The following is an 18,916-nucleotide window of genomic DNA, read 5'->3' as shown; positions in this document are numbered from 1 at the left end:
CTGCACCAAATTAAACTGTCAGGTTTTGGAATGATTATATTTACATTCAAATTAAATTCTAAACACAAGAATTGGATTCAAAAAAGTGAAATCACTGTTTTATTTCCTTCACTAATTGCAGTCAGATTACACTCTTGTTTTACCCCACCAAGGGTAGGTGGTACCTACCCTTGTAGGTAGGTGGTAGGTGGTAATTAAATCCGAACGTTTGATCACAATTGTTTAGAAAATGTAGAGGAAATTTAAACTGGCAGGCTATTTTGCATGGCCAAGTATAAGTTATACATTTTAAATCAGGGTTTTTCCTAAAGCTCAATAGTATTTGGTTTTATCTTTTCTAAAGTCATTTTAACTCTGTTTGGATTTTTCATACTGTTGGAACTCCCATCTGGGGATGATGATGATGTAGAGCTGACTTGACTGTAGGCTGTGAAACTAATAAAGAAGCTAAAGTAAGGTTTCAGGTTGGGCCCTCCACCCCTTTTTAAAAAGTTATAAACCATGCTGGAAACTCAGTTCAGTGCCGGACCTACCAATTAAAATATGTCGAGCAAGAAGGATGTCAGAACCTTGTTAATGGCAAAAAAATTGGTGATTTTATGCAATTAAAAAAGAAAAAAGACATTTATTAATATTTTATGGGAGAATGTCTGATTATATGAATTAAGGAAAATCCACTATAAATTCAAATTAGTGTCACAAAATGTCTATTTTTAAAAATCTCTTAAGCTGCATAGACATTTTACCTCAGGAAATGGTTAAAAAAAGTATATTGCAGTGGACAAATGAATAACCATCACGTTAACGGCGCATGTTGATCAGTCACTGAAATGCCACACGTAGCAATAATTTTTTTATAATAAACTTTTGTTGTAGTTCTTAATCAGTTACTTTTGATTTTATTTTCCAAATTCATTGACGCTGTAGATCACCTGTAACAAAAAAAAAAAAAAAAACCTACAGAGAAATGTGATCCTTGTGATAATGACGTTCACAGAACAGCCACCTGGCAAGTGACGACAGTATCAGGCTCCATGCGGATATATCTGCAAACAGCTGAAACCCTGTGCATAACGGACCACCAAGAGCTTTTACTCACTTGGGTTTATAGTGACTGCTAAAAGACAAAACCTGAAATGTGGAAGTTTACCTCCCTTCCGCTTGTTTTCCTGGTTATTGGTATGTAATATTTTTGGTATTAATTTGGGGTGAAGATGGAATAAAATGACCTTTGTTTTCAAATGATTTTTTTAAACCTTTGTTAAATAGTAATGTTGTTGGTGTTGTAGATTTGTTGAATGGTTGTTGATTGTTTTATTTGGCAGATCTAGTTCTTAGGTTATAACTTTGTAACTTTGGAAACATCAGGAACAGAAAAAATGTCAACAGATCAATGTTATAATTTATGCATTTATGTATTAATGTAGAAATTGTCATCCTCCACTTCCATCTAATTTACAGTGTAATGTGTAACAACAAAATGTAACGTAATCACAAAACCGCCTAGTGTTAGCACCACAATTAATTGATAAATCACCAGACGTTTAATAATCAGCTAATCAGTCACACATCATCTAGTATCTGTCACCAGTTCACTAAATTAATTTCAGTCACAGCAGGATTTAAATGATTTAATATGCCATCGAGGCTCTTGAACGTAAACCAATAACATGTCAAACATTAACAAATATGTCATCTTAAGAAAATAATTATATTTATGTTTCACATTGCTTTCTTCCTTCTTATAGAAAATCACTTTATCCACAGAAGCAAAGAGCATTGTGATTTTTTTTTAATTTACAGCTCCAATGCATGGAGGTCATAGAAACCATTAAATTAATGTGATCAGTAATTAAAAATGAATAAAGTGCAAGTGATTGCCACTGGGGAATTTGTATGATTAAATGTAGTAAATCAACGCTAAAGATATTCCCCCTCTGCTATCCATGTTTGCACATAGCTCACCTATTTTTATAACATATTTCATAATATGTTTTTGCCTGCATCAGCTCTCTATTTTATTTGTGTTTCATTTATATTCGATACTACTATTACTACTACAAGTAGTAAAAAAATAAAATAAAATCATCCTTTGAGGATAAAATTTGATTGACATGTTTTGTTATTTTTTAGTAGTTGCGGGAGAGCAAGAAGATTTCCAAAGTTACCTCCCCGAACAAACAAAAGGCACTGCTGTCACAAACTATAGGCTTTTGGAAAAAACAATCACAATTGTTCGTGGCACAGAAGCAGCACCTTCACAGACGACACACCGAGGCACTGAGGAGGAGCCGACCGCTGAGTTTCCAAAGGCAAACGTGTTTGACACAAAACTAAAGCCACCTAATGAGGGGATGCCAACCGCATCGTTAGCCACTACTTTACAAAGCATGGGAAATATTCTCTCCAGTAATGTGCACAGCTCTCTAAAATCATCAACAGCTTTCCATTCAGAATCAAAAGTCCCACTGAACTCTGATTACGCAAAGATTGTTTCGTCTTCCACACGAGCTGCATTGGTGTTGAATGATACCTTTGAGCCACATGTCCATTTGTCTGCCAAGGCAGTCAAAGCCCCTCCTTGGTTTTTTGTGCCGCGTGCAACCGGGAGCCGCAGAAATGCCAACTCTGTTATTCCCACATCTGCTGATACAGGACTTTTACTTCCGATCCCATCTGCATCTCCTCCTCGTGTAATTGATAACCTGACGGAGCTGTTTAACAACAGTGATGATTTACAACCTCAAGAGAAGAGCATAAGAAAACTGGGAGAAAATGAGGATTTGTCTAGTACAATGCAGTTCATCCTCCAAGCTGATCCAACAAAAGATTCAATGAAAGGAATTTATGTGACAGACCTGTGTTTGACCTGTCTGAAAGATGGAAAAGCAATGTCCAGTGAGAAATTTGCAGCCAGCCCTACTGCTTCATTAAACAGTTTCCATTCGTTTTCAGCTGGGAAAAGCAAAGAGGCCAAAGAGAGCAACATTTTCAAAAATGCAATAAATTACAACCACACATCTCTTCCTTTTACCCATAATAAGACTGAGAGAAAAACTGTTTATATTTCCTTTCATATTGCTGCTGAACTGTCATCTGAAAAACACAAATTCACAACACTACCATCAAGTCGTACCTATTTCAGCAAAACCTTTGTCACAGCAAGTCCAAAGTTAACATCCATATCGCAGTATCCCTCATCAAAGCCTTCTTACACCAGTGAGAAACCAGTAAAACATGGACACCAAGAGGCATTTAACAAAAATGTCTCCATAAGGGAACCTCAGTCAAATCCAATGCCTTTCACTCAGAGCGAGGAAAAGGCTTCCCACAGTCTCTCAACAAGCTTGAGAAATCAGGACATCAGCACTGGGCCAGTGAGCAATGCGCCTTTCATTGCTCCCCTCAGCAGTTTCAACAGTCCTCTCCCAAAAGGTCGCGCTCACGGCACTGCTTCACATCCTACAAGAATGAACTCGATCGAAGCTCTTGCTGCAGTAACACCCTTCACCCTTCGCAGGCCAACTGTTTCCACAGTCAAAAATCTCAAGTCTGGTTTTCTGACAGGAAAAGCTGGGACTTTCATCTCTGTATCAAACAGCCAAACAAAACTTAAACCTACGTCTCAGGCCAAACAGTCGATATTGACTTTGCTACCGAAGGATTTAACAGTTAGGCTCATATCTGTCACTCATAAACAGTCTCCTGCTAATCTCCAAACAACAGCGAGTACGACAGCGGTGACCAGAGTACAAACTTCAACTTTTCCTACAAGAAAAGTTAGGCTGAAGGTCTTTGACTTTGACATCTCTCAGTCTGCATTAACGGGACCAAAAAGTATGTTTTTCAATAAGAAACAGAAAGAAACTCAATCAAAAATCACTGAGGGGAGGGATTCTGAAGGCAACAAGCCTGATAGCAAATTAATAGACTTACACAACATTCACAGTCTGACGCTTAGAGATGAGCAAGAAAACATTTTGACTGTAGTTACAGAAAACAAGGACAAAGACACTCTTCAGTCCAACAGCAGCCACGGCAGAGAAAATACAAAAATATTTCTCACAGAGGATGAAATCCTGGAAAACAAAAGGGAGAAATTATTAAAATTAGATGATCCTGAAATTGAAAAACGAGCAGCAGAGATAAAGCAAAGCACACATAGAGAGGCTGGAGAAATGAAAGAGTTCATCAGCAAGACAAGCAGAGAAGAGCATGTACTTCTGAGACATGACAAAAATACACAACATGGTGAAGTCAAGGATGAGAGAGGCGCCAAAAGAGAAGGTGTGACTAAAATAAATACGCAGAATTCAACCCTGGATGCTGCTGGAAAGCAGAGACAGGTTTTGGAGGAAAACGGAGCAAAAGCTGGAAGTGGGGAGGACAGAAAATTTAACAAGGATATTGGGAAGGAGGACGTGACAAATGTTCCCCCTGAACCGGCAACAAATTGGAAAGAACTTAACGGAGACAAAGAGCGCATTGTTGAAAAGCTGTCTCCCTGTCGTGGTTTGATTAAAGAGTTAGACGGCTCTGAGCACAAGGGTATTCATCTGGGTGAAAATGCTTCACAAATAAGAGACCTAACAAATAAGTCATTTTCTTTCGAGGTGACAAGCAATCGCCAGCTGCCACACCCATCTGTAAGATCACCAGATCTAAGGGAGGAGGAGCTTCCAAAAGAAGACATTATGTTACCACCGGAGGAAACAAGTTCTCAAGAGTTTGAGGTTACGCTTCCTGCCACTGCCGCGTCAAAAATGTCTGGATCTATTTCTGTGTTTACGCCACTTATTTCCCTAAGCAGGAGGGCCGCTAACGCAGCTAAACTGCCTTCACTCACAACCCGATTTCAGAGAGCCGAGTCCCACTTTACCGTGAGCGGTTCTCTCAATGCATCAATTATTCAGAGCAACACAGATCATAAGCATAAATTGAACTATCCTGTTCAGAGGGCCGAAGCAGTTTTGCACACAGCGAACGAACAAGGGCATGCGGAATATGCTGCGCCATCCATACACCAGCAGATGTACGATGATTCATCCGCAAAGACACCCACAGTCGCAGTCTTGTCATTTAAACCCCGCATCTCTGTGGGCCCATTTCAGCCTCACCGAGGGCAGTCTGCTACTCAGAGGAGTCACTCCTCCTCCTCATGCCCTAACATAACTCCAGGCCAGACATGTCTCTCCAGGGTGTCAGAGCAGGCATCGCATCCAGAAACTTTACATACTCCCGCTGCGGAAAACAAGCAGAGACTTCCACAGGCACGGACCACGTCGTCGTCCACCATCCCTGCAGCAGGAATCAATGGTTTTTCTCCCGAAAGCGTGTCACCGATGATGAAACTGAGGACGTTAAGTGGTGACAGGTTGACTGTAATCTACAGATTGCAGAAGCTGACTAGATCACAGCAGGCCCACTTTGTCCCTGGATCCAACAGCAGAGAGTCCTCGTTGGCGGCCGCTGGTGAGACAAGTAAAAGAAAAAAGAAAGATGTTATGCTCACGATGACATCCGTTGTGAGACATTCAGATGGAGTCGCAGGTGATCAACGTACGACTGTTGAGAGTAAACATGTTGCTAATGACACTGATGAATTCAACTCCACTTCCCTTCAGACTAAGAACGAGACTAAACAGAGTGACCTTTCTACTGCTGGTGGCAAAGATGAAGCAAACAATATAATTATGACTGCGAAGCATCATCAGCGCTTTGAGTTAGAACAAGCCATGCCGTACACTGCGATGGCTACAAATGGGAAATTTGGGCACGACACAAATGATGCTGACACGATCGATCGAGTTGGCACGACCACGATTTTCCAGACGGATAATCTTCCCGAAAGGCCTAAAATACAGTCTGACGATGGGCCTAACTCATTGTCTGATATTGAGCATCGCTTGGCAAAGACGAATGTAAGGCACAACAGCCAGCCTCTGTCACAGCAGAGTGAGGGTAACAATTCAGACCTGATTACAAATATGAATTCAAGCACTGATCATGCAATCCACAAAATTACGCGCCAGACTTTTGACCAGGCGAGACACATTGTTTCTCAGTTTCAGAAAAACGCAAATAAAACTGCTGACTTTGTCTCTCTGACAGAGACTCCCACTGAGTTCAGAGGTTTTAAATCTCTGTTGGCCACCAGTGGGACTCTGCCAGACAGCAAGAAGTTAACTCAGAATGCAGCTGAGCACAGATCTCAGCCCTACGCTCGTACCAATCCTTTGACTCAGAGAGAGCTTCCCATAACTCACACTTCTGACAAGCTCACCCCCGCTGTTTCGAGAATAAAAACAATGGAAACGCATAGTGTGCAGGAGCAGCCAGAGGAGGAGATTCTTGCACGAGCTGCCGAACAAGGCCAGCATGCCCTGCTTTCTACGACTGCGTTATCACACGTTATTAATATGGCAGAGTCTGGCTTTTCAGAGTCATATGTCCAGACACCTGCAGCGTCTGAACAAATGAGCTATTTATCACTTAAAGGGATTAAATCAGTTCCTCTACCTGTGAATAATTATGGAGAGCACTCACAAGACTGGGTAGAAAAACATAAGAACCACACGGTGCCCAAAAGAACCTCAATAAGCCAAGCAGTCTTGGGTCATGTGACAGATTTTGTACCTCTTGCAGAGATCCCACCCACAGAGTTTGTTAATACAACCAGTTGTAGCAGCTCTGGCTGTACAAAGTCTGGTAAAACTACTGAGGCAGTCGTGATTGATCCCACAAAGGAAACGTTCGAAACGCGATTCCCAGAAAAAAATAATTTCCTTGCCCAAAACGCTAATAAAACAAAATCCAGAAGCAACTGGAGCTTTCATCGCTCGTTACCTGGAAAATCTGCACCCCAGGCTGTCGAGCTCAAAGTGTTGCATTCATCAGTCACCAGTAAATGGGAGCAGGACTACACCAGTGATGACACGGCGTCCACAAAGGCCAAAAGTACATCAGATGAAACTGTTCATTTGGAAAGAAAAGACGCACCTCAGTGGACTCGGTTTGTGACGACAACGACACAAAGACGCTTTCAGAACACCTTTGGAGTTGTCGCAACAGAGGGCACACTGTCTGAGTCTGGAGCGGCTGCTGTGGAAACCACAATAAAGTCCTCTGAGAAGACGCTGCCTGCTGAAGGAAACACCAAAACACAATTAGACAGAAGAGCAGGCAGAGCCAGGATGCTGGCAGAACAAAATGTCAGTAGGTCACCGCGTGCCCATGCTAAGGACGAGACGGCAAGCCCGGAGTCTGGGAGCAGGCTGTTAGTGTCAGAGCCGCAGACTAAATCAGAGCTCGCAAGGCTGAACCAGAGGAGAAGGACGTCACCTCATCAGTATGTCTCTGGGTAATGTTGTTACGTCTTCTACCATTTCTATTATTAACCTGGTAACAGATTAAAGGAAGGTAGACAGGCATTTTATACTAAGTATGCCAGACATTCTAACACAGCCCACTGATTCACTGGATTTCATTTGCAAGTGCATCTGAAGAAATTACAGTATTGTCCAAAAAAAGACTTATTATAGTAATTTTAAAAGCAAGCTGTGAATTAAAATGTACACAGTGACACATTTTACACGTTCGTCTTTATTTTGATCGTTAATTAAAAAATATTTCTCTCATAGCTCAAATATAAAACTGAACTAATTTTTTTTTTTTTTTTACAAAAAAAAAAAAAAAGGGTTTATCAAAAAGTATTTTTGTGATGCACTGTGCAGCAGTTGCACAAAATGAGCAGCAATCCAATGATCTTTAGAGCAGTTTTTGGTACTTTTTGCATTTTTGGTGAGCAGCACTAAATTGTGCTTGAAATTACAATCATCATGTCCACTAAGCGGCAGAGGGAATCATGAAGTGATTTAAAATGTGCTGTTGGACACCTGTGGACCAACGTCAGCAGATGGCACGGCTGTAGTTTTATTTTATTTTACATTTTTTTGATGATTTTTATCCACCCGCTACTAAATTCAGCAGGTGGGAAAATTCTACCGTTATCGTATCAAACATTTCTGAATACAGACACAAGTCCATCACAGATGTTTTCATTTCCTCTGTGAGCACAGGAAAGTAAAAAAAATAAAAATAAATAAAATAAAAATGAAGCAGCTCTTTGTGGATCCTCCCCGGGTTTACCTTGAGGGGTTGAAATACTTGAACTTCTGAAATGGGTTTTGGTCAGACTGCACTGAGAGCTTGGTAAACATTTGGAACAGAGCTGAGCTGTTGACTATTCTATAAATTACTATCATAAATCATTTTAACCACTGAATGCAACAACGTAAATGCATTTATCTTAGATGTTCCCACTCCTCCCTCAACCGTACTAATTGACACAACCCACTGCAAAGAATATATACAATCTCTCAACAGGGAACTATAAATTAAATCCTGATGCAAATCGCCATAAATAATCTTACATGGATTCTGCATTTAGTTTTTACCGATTTCAGCATCAGTTGTTTTCGTTTAATTTATTAAGCAGCAACTCTGTTTTTGTTTTGTCTGAAACAAACTTCCCGCTGATACAATCCTAATGACAATGCGTTATCCATCTTTTATTTATTCTCTGCTCACTTACTCTTTTATCTTCTGGTACGTCTCTCAAGGGTAAACGCAAGAATGCAGTCAATAAGACAGGTAATTTCTGTGTTGAAATAACTGGCACGCCACAGGAAACTCTGCTGGAGCTTCACAACAAGCATTATATAAGAGAGTGGAAACCGTGCTGTGAAATTGTGTACATCAAAGTGTTTCGGCATCTGCCCTGTACTGGTGCATCTCAAAACATTTGAACACTGCATGAAAGTGTAGTAATCCCTGCCAGTCGTCTCAGAAGTCGAAACAGTCATTTTTAAAGGGATTCATTGGACATTATGAAATTTTGTTCTCATGAAGATGAAGAAAAAAAAAGACTGCTAAATTTAATTAGTCTTAGCATGTTAGCTTAATGACATCGCCATTTGGGCTAGCCACCAGGCTGTTGGTCGACTTTCTTTCTGCAAAGAGGCTTTTTGATGGACACCAAATTTTCAATCCATACACTTCATGATTACCATTCGTCCTATAAGGGTGAAGGATATATGGTGAAGGATTGCATGACGCTTTATCTGTAAAGTCAAATTTTGCTGTGTGAAAGGAAATATGTCAAGATGTAAACTATGAAAAAGGTGAGAATAAATTAAATTGTTTTGTAAGATTTCACATAAACATCCCTTAAAATAGACAATAAATCCTATTACAAATCGCAAACAATAATGAGATATTGATCCACTTCTAGTGTGACAGAAATTTCAGATGACATCTGTGGCAGTGGAAACTACACCGCAGAAATGAGGCTGAAGATGGGAAGAAGTGTGGAGCCTGGCGATGTGGTGCCGGCCCAAGGGAACCTCAGAGTGATCATCAATCTGAAGACAAACAACAGTCAGATAAACCTTGGCGTCACCGCCTGTTGCCTGTCACCAACACGTCAGCTGGACCTCAACAACTCCACCCACTGCCTTTTTTTCAGGTAAACTATAACGAGTCAAAAACGGCGGATGAAAACATTCTGTGTTGGTGTTTTTCTGTGAGCAAGCTCACTGAAAGTAAAGTTAAACTGGGACATTTTAGACAAAAATTATGTATATGTGAACTAAATATAGATGGTTTGATTTTCGATGGTTATTGGAACACGAGAAATTTTGCTCATTTACAAAAGAAGTGATATCTCATAAAGGTAAATCACTTCAGAGGACAACAACATATTTGAATGGCTAAATATTTTTAGTAAACACGAGCAGCTTGATGTTGTCTCGTGCCAGCGTAGAAAAAGAGATCGAAATGTGTTGCTCTCCTGGAGACTCAGACACATCGCTGTTAAAATGCACCAACTAGTATGTCGACGTGCCAATAAACAAAGAGTTCATTTTTGTTTAAACAAGAAAACAACAGCTTTACAAAATGTTCTCTCTTTAAAAGCAATTTTGATCTTTCATTTTAGGGTTACTCTTAAGTTCTGACCCCTAGGTTGTAAGAAATCCAATTCAAGTATAAGATTTGATAACGTTTTCCAATATTACTATCAGCATCCTTACTAAATGTGATGATACCAATGTCAAACCATTATAACTCTTAACGCTGACTTTTGCCTGACATGATTTGTTTGCTATTAAGCTTTCACCTCTCACCACTATTAAATATTGATCTTTTTTTTTGCACTCTGTCGCCGCCTTCACGTCTGCTAATCAGTGCGGCTTTGGCTTCTGGAGTCGGCCGAGCCTTCGGTTTGATTTCAAGAGAAACATCTCAACCAAGTTTATAAAATCCATTTGTGCTCGTCTCTCAGGCCAGGAGCGGAGCTGCCGGGGATCACGCCGCTGCCCAGCGCCTTGTCAACCAGTGCCAGCTTTACCATCAGTCTCTTCCAAATGATTAATTACTCAGTGGTGTACCTACACTGTGATCTCAGTGTCTGCCTGAGGAACCACTCTGACTGTGAAAGGGTAAGATTGCAGTGGGTTCACGGAGCACTGCGGTGCAATGAATGTAAGGGGAACGAAGGAATGAGCTGAGAGTGATTTAAATGTAACAGGCTAAAGTGTGACGCTACGAAGCGTGGAGAATGACAGATGGAGAATGAACTGGCTTTGGGGAATAAATAAGAAAGAGAGAAAGGAGGGGAGACAAAGGTGGGTTGACATGTGCTAAAATATGCAAAGTTGAATTGCTTTTTGTAAATCAAAAATGAAATGAAATATGTAGCTGGTATAAAAAATAAAATAAAATCTTGTCATAGCAATTCTCTGGAAGCTGATTTTCAAAACGTTTAGCAGAGTCTAATGTTAACGTTCTGTCTGACAGCCAAGGACTCAGTTTAAAACATGACATTAGGATGAAAGAGAGCTTTGCAAAGTAACAGAAACACTTTTTTGTTTTTTTTTATGAGTAGCAAAGGATGCGGATGCTTTGATAGAAACTTCTATAACTCAGTGTTGTTGCAGTCACTCGTCTGATTTAATAGAAAACTGTGAATCATCTGACAAGCACGTCTTTTAGGCTAAATGTGAAGCCGGGTGAAAAACTCTGGAGACTCATTCAGAGGTCTATTTTTAAAAGAGCGCTTCTAAAGATCCCAGAACAGCAAAGTCTCGAATGCTGCTATGGGCTCAATGTGAATGTGATTGTTGGTTAATGTATGTTTCTGGTTTGAATAGCTGTTTTAAATCACTTTCACTCTTTTACACATTTAGACATTCTTAAAAATACACACACAATTTCCTGAATACGCTGAATACATGCAAAAATAGTTTTTGTTTTTTTTTTCTTTTTCTTTGATTTGCATACAAATAATTCAACGTGTGCATAACTAAACATCTATGCAAGCCAAATTTTTCTATGTGATTTTTCTATCCACTTGGTTACTTAAAGTTGTGTACATAGCTGGGTTTCTTACCCGTGTGGATTGGACTTTGCCATTTATCTCCAATCTTGTGTGGGTTATTTATCAACAGGATCTCAAGGGATAGTTTTGAGGGGATGGAATCAGTTCTGGGATCCTCAGGGTCTCATTTTACTTTTTTTCGCAGATGATCTGGCTCCATTAGTGTCTTCAAGCACGATGTTAGCTAGCTGAGTTGCAGTCTAGTGTGAAGCAGCAAACATTAGTCAGCTCCTTTTCTCAAGAGGGGAAAAAAAAAAAGGTGGACTGGTCCCTCTGGGTTTGGGATTAGTCTCTTCCTCAAGCAGAGCAGTGCCAAGTTTCCTCTCGTGTCATTCAATGAAAGATGGAGCACAAAATGTGCAGATAGATGAAATGCTCTGTGTATTTTTAATGATTTGGGATACCCCAGAAGAGAGAGGCGTGTTTCTGTCGTAAACCTGTTTTCCTGGAAATCCCCCTGAGATAAATAAACAAGAAACAGATTGATAGAGATAACACGGACAATTTCATACGCCTGAATAAGCCTGTCGTCTACTGTCGTCTATTTACTGCTGAACTGATATGAACTGATATGTGAGCACAGCTGTGTGAAGATGGACTTGATAACAAAGCAAAAATGTAAAGGAGACTTCATTTTGGCTCTGAAATCATAATAAGATCAAACACCTTTTTGTGGAAAACAAGTAAACAAAATAAGTTAGATTTTTGACATTTGTGCGACAGAGTATTGTGCAGAGGATAGAAATCAGAAGAGTACAAATGAGTATATAACTTAAAGGTAAATCCCAAAGCAGACTCTGGGCTCAGACCTGTGATCTACTCTTGTGCTGTTCCCGAAAACACCGGATTCATCTATAATATTTTATTCTTTTCATAAAGCCATATTCCCAAAGTCTTACCTCATCTCAAAAGCAGCTGTGAAGCCGCACAATGAGGGATACATTTCTAAAATGAACAGAGTAAAACAAACAATAAATTGTTAGAAATTATTCAGAGAGAAACTGGCATTTCAAAGTGAAACATCCAACGTTTGTTTTCTTTCAATCTTGTTGTTAATTTTAGTTGTTGTTTAGTATCTATTTCTATTTCTGTCATTTCCTGCGTGACTAGATCACTTGAATGATTTCTCAGACACAAACATTCTCACTGCACTTTTACACATGTCGCTTTGAAGAAAAAATATTTACTTGTTGCATTGACAGAGTCACGCCAAGAGCCCTGAGTGTTTTTTTCATGTTTAGCAGTCAGTTTTAAATTTGTGCATTTTTTTTCCCTTCGGTGTTCACATCATGAAACAAATTTTATGAAACAAAGATAACTTGATGGGTTTTTTTTATTAAAGTAAAATATCTATCCACAGGAGCCTGCCACTGCATAAAAAGATAATTGATTAATCTTAATGTTTGATCAACTACGTTCTTCGTGATTAAGCAAAAGTCCAGCCAGAATGCTAGAATCAAATCAAATTAAGCTGCTTCTGTCTGACAACACGAAAGAGGGAAAACATCTCAAAAAGCATAAATAACACATTTAACAGCACTAGTAGAGGTAGAAGGTGGGTCTTTTCACATATGGTATACACAGACATAACATATGAGAACTTACAGTTGCTGGAACTGTACGATGCTTTTCTACAGAAAGTCTGATCATCAGCAACCTTGAGGTTATTTGGGAAATGAGGCAAAATGCACCAACAACCTGCAGGTGTGAACAAAGAAAGATATCCCTTTTTTTTTTTTTTTTTTTTTACTTTGCTTCTTTAAAATTGTGTTTTCCTATTGATTCTTTTTAATAAAATGACCCTTCTATTTATAATAACACAACATGATTAAAAGAACGCACCACCTTCAAAGGTCAACTCTACTTTCCATGCTGTCTATCAAATAGAGGCTTCAACAAATAGTCTACTGAAATGTTTTAAAATACACACTGATAAATATTTATATAGATTGTTATTGCATTTCTCTTGTAATTGAAAGTCAATACAAACATCCTTCTTCCTGGGTTGCAGCTCCTCCATCATATCTCCTACTCTTATGTATGTTTTTTTTTTTCCTGCAGCAATGCCTTCAGCAGCGGAGTGCATTTTCTTCTGAAGGTGCAGACACCGTCGCGGCCAATCTTCGAAATCACATATCCTTTGGGCCGGTGTTGAAACAAGCAAAAAATTCAACCTTCCCCACGGAGATAGGTAATTATTAGCCGAGTGCAAAAAAAAAAACAATAAAAAAAAAACAAAAAAACCGACAATCAATCTGAGATAACACAGCATGGACTGGAGATGCTCCAGGACAGGAAATGAGAGATGACTGTGCCATTTGTCAACGGAGTGTGAAGAATGGAGCCACACTGTTAAGTGGCTCTGTGTGTCGAAATATATATACTGCGCATTTGGCCCTTTATGAGCTCACCAAGAAATACTTTTTGTCTATTTTTCTGTGGGACTTTTCAGATCCATCACAACTGGATCTGGTTTTGGTCTTTGTCAGCCTGGTGGTTGGCGTCTCCCTCGTCTCTTTGGTGCTGCTGCTGGTGTGGCTGGCCTACCATCGGCGGGCCATCTGGCTGCTCCGCTCCGCGGCTCCGTCACCAGCCTGCTGCGGCTGCCTACGCCCGTGAGGCGACTTGATCTCACCGTGACCAAGGAGGAACCGCTGCCAATTATGCTGATCAAGTCCCCACCAAAATAGCTGCAAACAATTACATTAGTCAACAGACAGAGGGGGCAGTCAATCATATTAGGCGCAGAGCAGAAGCGGCCGGACTCACCGCCCGGTGTAGGACGGAATACACAATGAGGTGCAATCCAATTCACACCTCCTCGCACAGGTGACACAGCTGTTGCAGTCAAATTTCACACTTAACCATGAAAAGTCTTATTATCATCTGCTGAAAATAAACACCAGCCCTAAATAGAAAAGCTGCTCTGATCTCTTCTCTCACTGGGTGGAAATCAATAGGCCTGCCTATAACACTTGGATGAATGGATAACTTGGAAATAATAGTTTGATATGATGTATGCATTTGTGGTTTAAAGTCGTTATTGAGCTTCTTTGACAAATCGTTATGGGAAAATGTCACTTTCAGCTAAGCTGTTGCCACACTGCTTCTGTAGTGTTTGCTTTGCAATGTTATGTCATAATATGTCATACAGTAAGTGACATGGATGGCTTGTTTGTGTACACTTGCAACAAGTAACCAGGTCCTTAATCTGAATCCTTAAAACTAACATTTAAAGTGTTATGGTGTGGAATAGTCGTTTTTTTTTTTTTTAATGATGTTTATTTTCATTTTTGGTATTTTTATGTTTCAGCAGTTCTTGCATGAATGAAGGGCTGGAGAAGAACTTCATTGATGCACCAACCACAACCACCCAGCAGGCAGAAACAAAAACCTAAAGCCTGTTCTGAAAAAAAAAGAAAGAAAAAAAAGACAGTTAACGTAAAGAGCAATCAGAAACTAATCATACTGATTCGAAAGACAGATGGATAATATATTTTTCATTATCACTGAAACAACAAAGGGTGTTTGAAAATCTCAAAGATTATCTTGCATTCCGAAAAAACTCAACAAATGCAAAACCAGACCAATGTACTGTTGGTAGCCACAAGTCAAAGAGCTGGACACATGGACATGAGACACAGAAATACAAAACTCCTTCCATACCCCAAGTTGTGGCACCCTGGGCAGTGAGCCCAACCAGAATTAGCACCAGGATGTACCACGCCTGGTCTTAATGTTGCTGTTTATTCATTAAATGTTTGAGGCTTTCACACAGGGGGAAAGCCTGTGTGAAATTGAGTGGTTTTGCGGTAAAACCAAAATGTAGCCTGGAGTCGCAAATAAATACGAACAAACAGAAAACTTACAAAAAACAGGAGCAGGTTTGAGTTATGAGTTTAGATTAGTAATGGGTCATAACAGAAAGAACCAGTGAAGAACAAAGCAAGTCAGGGACATTTTACATAAAGAGGAGGGAGTGGAAATGACAAAAGAACCAGGACAAGCAACTACAGGCAAACAGATGTAGGTGGGGAAGGAGCTGGCAGGGACACATAAGGAAATGATCAACAGCTGGGGCGGGGAGCAGACTGGTAGGCTGAGGTGAAATGAACAACAAACAGGAACGAAGAGAAGTGAAAAGAATCCCTGAGCCATAAATAGAAATAAATACCAATCTAATGAACCATATCGAAAAGACAAACAATGAGAATAACTGAACTAACACAAGTAATAAGCAAAAATGGCAAGATGTTGGAAAAAAAAGGAAAGAAACAATCAAATCAGGAAGTTAGGGGTAATCTGAAAGCACATGGTAGTCCACCAATTTATCTGGGAACATTTGAGTGAAGGGGGTTGAATACAAAAGCTCCTCAGATTGAGTTTATGTCTATGCTGAATAGGATTTTTCCCATTTTGGTTGGATGTAAATCACAGCAGCTTCATTGACTGGATTTTACTGTTTTTCCTGGCAAATATGTTTTTTAAAATTTTTTTTAAATATGTCTCAAATATGTTGAGAGTTACAAAAAAGCCAACAAGCCCCAAAGTCCTAGTCACGTTACACACTCATACACATAAAACACAAAACTCATCGCCCTTTTAACATTTCTCTTCATCTGGTTATGTTTGCCAACATCTACGCTCTGAGCATATGGACCGGAGAGACTCGAGTTAAGCTATTAGAGGACACGAGGGGCGATGGAAAAAGCCTGTAGCTCTACCCAGTCAGCTTAGCTAGTGTGGTGGAGCCTGCTAATGCGATTGGCTGACCCTGCGAGATGTGGCTTCCATCAATGAAGACAGACTTCTCCCCTCAGGTAGCCTATCAGAAACCTGATCACGACTGCCTGGTCTTCATTGGAACATCAATCCGTGGGTCTGTCCTAAATAATAGTGGGAGTTAGTGAAGCATGAAACTATAGCTGTCAGAGAATGTTAAATTCATCTTCCACCCACCGAGTTGAAAGGTTTTATGTTTAAGAGTTCATTATTTTCACCAGAGTTGACTCTCAAATTAGAAGTTTTCTGCTCATGTTGTGTGTTTTTTTTTTCTTTCTGGGGGGACACTTTCCAATTCCCATTATTTGTTCCACAGTCTGTTGGTACAGTTGCTAATCTCTAATCAACAAAAGCCAAACAGTGATTTATTTCTGAATTCTTGGGCTCTAGGTGTGGCTGGCATTCCACACGGATATCTGTTCCATAATCTCAAGGATCCAAATTCTCTCACAGTAGCATATTTTAAAAAGAAAAAGCCTTATGTAAAGGAGAGTATCGAGGTGTAAACAAGGAGGAAGCTCACAGCGTATCGAAAAGAGGAAGAAATGACAGGACCATCCTGACCTGCAGCTGCTCTCTTGCGAGTTTTACGCCATGAACAAAAATCCTAATGAATCACATTTGCTTCGCCGCCATATGACAGTTGAAAGGAGACAAAAAGATGTGATGAGGCGTTGCTCTGTGTAAGTGGGTTGCTCACAATTTAGAGTATAGGACAAAAGATTTGCATTATATGCTCAGCAGGGGGCATATTGAATTTAGATTTGCTAGGAATGAAGAAACCTGTGGGCCAAGTGTCCCCGTGAATGCCAAGGAGCCTCCAGGAAATGTTTATTTTTTTTGATGTACCTGTGTGGTTTCATTATTTTACGACTGCAACACGACCTAATGTCTCCACATAATCAGGTTTTAAATGGACCTGAATGGTGGTGTGATATAAACCAGAGCAGCAGGCGGGAATAAAAGGGAAGGGTAACACAGAACATCCTTGTTTTCTCATTTTCTTTAAAGATGCTCCCTTCATATAAAGCTGCCAGTTTAAAGCTTTGCTGTCAAACAACAGGTTTCATGAATGATTCAGGGTGATGAAATCCACGGTGTCACTAAGCCGCTGTAAAAAGTGTTTAAAACCTGTAAAACTTGTCTGAACATTACATCAACAAACTTCACTGTCTTCTATGTCTTCTTATTTGGCATTTTTTTGTGACAGACAATTGGAAAAGTGGTGAATATTAGGAAAGTTGGGCATGTACTCCTTTGGATACACCTTTATTCTGATAAACTTGACTTTAGAAGTCAACTAATTAGTAAATACAGTTCCCTTGGTAATAAAGTATTCTCAGTATTGTCATTAAACATCAATAATTGTTGATGCTTTCCAATAATCGATGCTTCATGCGTCAGTAATGCATAATTGATGCATCAATAGTGCATCAATAATTAATTTTTGATGCATTGATTAATAATTGATGCATCAATAATGGTAAAACATCAATAATAAATCATCATTATTGATGTGTTATGACCAAACCGTCGTTCAGGCTCCTCTAGGTTTCTCCCCTGACCTGTCGGCTGTGTTTCTTCGTCATCGTGATACTGTCTGACTGTTATTGTTCTTAGGCTGCCCAATAAGTTTATTGATACTGAGAATACTTCATCGCCAAGGGAACGGTATTTACTAATTAGCTGACTTCAGTCAAGTTTGTCAGAATAAAGGCGTATCCATAGAAATACATGCCAAACCTTTCTAATATTCACTACTTCCAAAGTTGTCTATCACAAAAAAATGCCAAATAAAAATATATTAAAGTTTATTGCATCAATAATGATGCAATATGATAGGACATGTAGAGCTTTACTGAGTGAATCAGCCAAGAGGAAACTCTGTAATTGTTTAGCAATCCACTGAAACCTATATTTGAAAACTGGGAAAAGCTGTTGACAGGCAACCACACGTACACCATAAGTCTAGTTTTTATGACAGACTGCCATTGTTGAAAGAAAGCCATAAGACGCTCTGTGTGCAAGTTGCCACAAGCGATATAGAAGATGCAGAAAATGTGTAGAAGAAAGGGGATCTTCTGAAGATGAGAATGTGAGATTAAACTAACTTTCCCCATAACCTTGAACACACCATCCCTATGGTGTGTTCAAGGATATGGAGTATGGAGTATGTTCAAGGAGTAGATAGGAAGATAGAATGAACTAACACAAGCAGAGCAGAAAAATACAAAAGACTTGAGATGCACGTGAGATTAACCATCGATCATGGAAACAATCTTAAACATGTGAGGATCTTGGGCCGTTTTTGTGTTTTGATATTTCATTTTAGTTCCATTATTGGGTTCCTAGGTTGATTTTGGTTAGATTGGTCTTATTCCTGTTTTTCCTTCAGTCCTTTCTTAGTGAGTCTACTTAAGTTCTTGTGCCTATTCTAAGTTACTCTAGTCCAGGGGTCACCAACTCCAGTTCTCAAGAGCTACCATCCTGCAACTTTTAGATTCACCGCTGCTCCAAAATGTTTGAATTTCCTCACCAGCATTCATTCCTCTCTGCAATAGGCTGGAAATGAGCAGTTTATTTGATCCAGGTGTGTTTGAGCAGAGACACATCTAAAAGTTGCAGGACGGTAGCCCTCGAGGACTGGAGTTGGTGACCCCTGCTCTAGTCTAATGATTTTAAATGATTTTTTATTCC

At 39.7% G+C, this 18,916-nt stretch overlaps 1 protein-coding gene across 5 annotated transcripts; it reads left to right on the top strand.

Annotated features, from left to right (window-relative positions):
- Positions 1-998: 998 nt before the first annotated feature.
- On the top strand, positions 999-14,680 carry LOC103474586 (uromodulin-like 1). 5 transcript variants are annotated; one of them, XM_008425674.2, is made up of 6 exons: positions 999-1,179; positions 2,137-7,360; positions 9,293-9,526; positions 10,343-10,499; positions 13,499-13,628; positions 13,890-14,680. In XM_008425674.2, the coding sequence occupies exons 1-6, from the start codon at positions 1,137-1,139 to the stop codon at positions 14,054-14,056; spliced, it is 5,955 nt and encodes a 1,984-aa protein (XP_008423896.1). In that variant the 5' UTR covers positions 999-1,136; the 3' UTR covers positions 14,057-14,680. The 5 variants fall into 5 exon arrangements, with proteins under 5 accessions (XP_008423896.1, XP_017163558.1, XP_017163557.1 ...); XM_017308069.1 differs by having other exon boundaries at positions 2,134-7,348; XM_017308068.1 differs by having other exon boundaries at positions 2,134-7,360.
- The last annotated feature ends 4,236 nt before the right edge of the window (positions 14,681-18,916 follow it).

This window comes from Poecilia reticulata, linkage group LG13 (genome assembly GCF_000633615.1).
Source record: "Poecilia reticulata strain Guanapo linkage group LG13, Guppy_female_1.0+MT, whole genome shotgun sequence".
NCBI lineage: Eukaryota > Metazoa > Chordata > Actinopteri > Cyprinodontiformes > Poeciliidae > Poecilia > Poecilia reticulata.
This window is presented reverse-complemented; position numbering and strand designations above follow the sequence as displayed.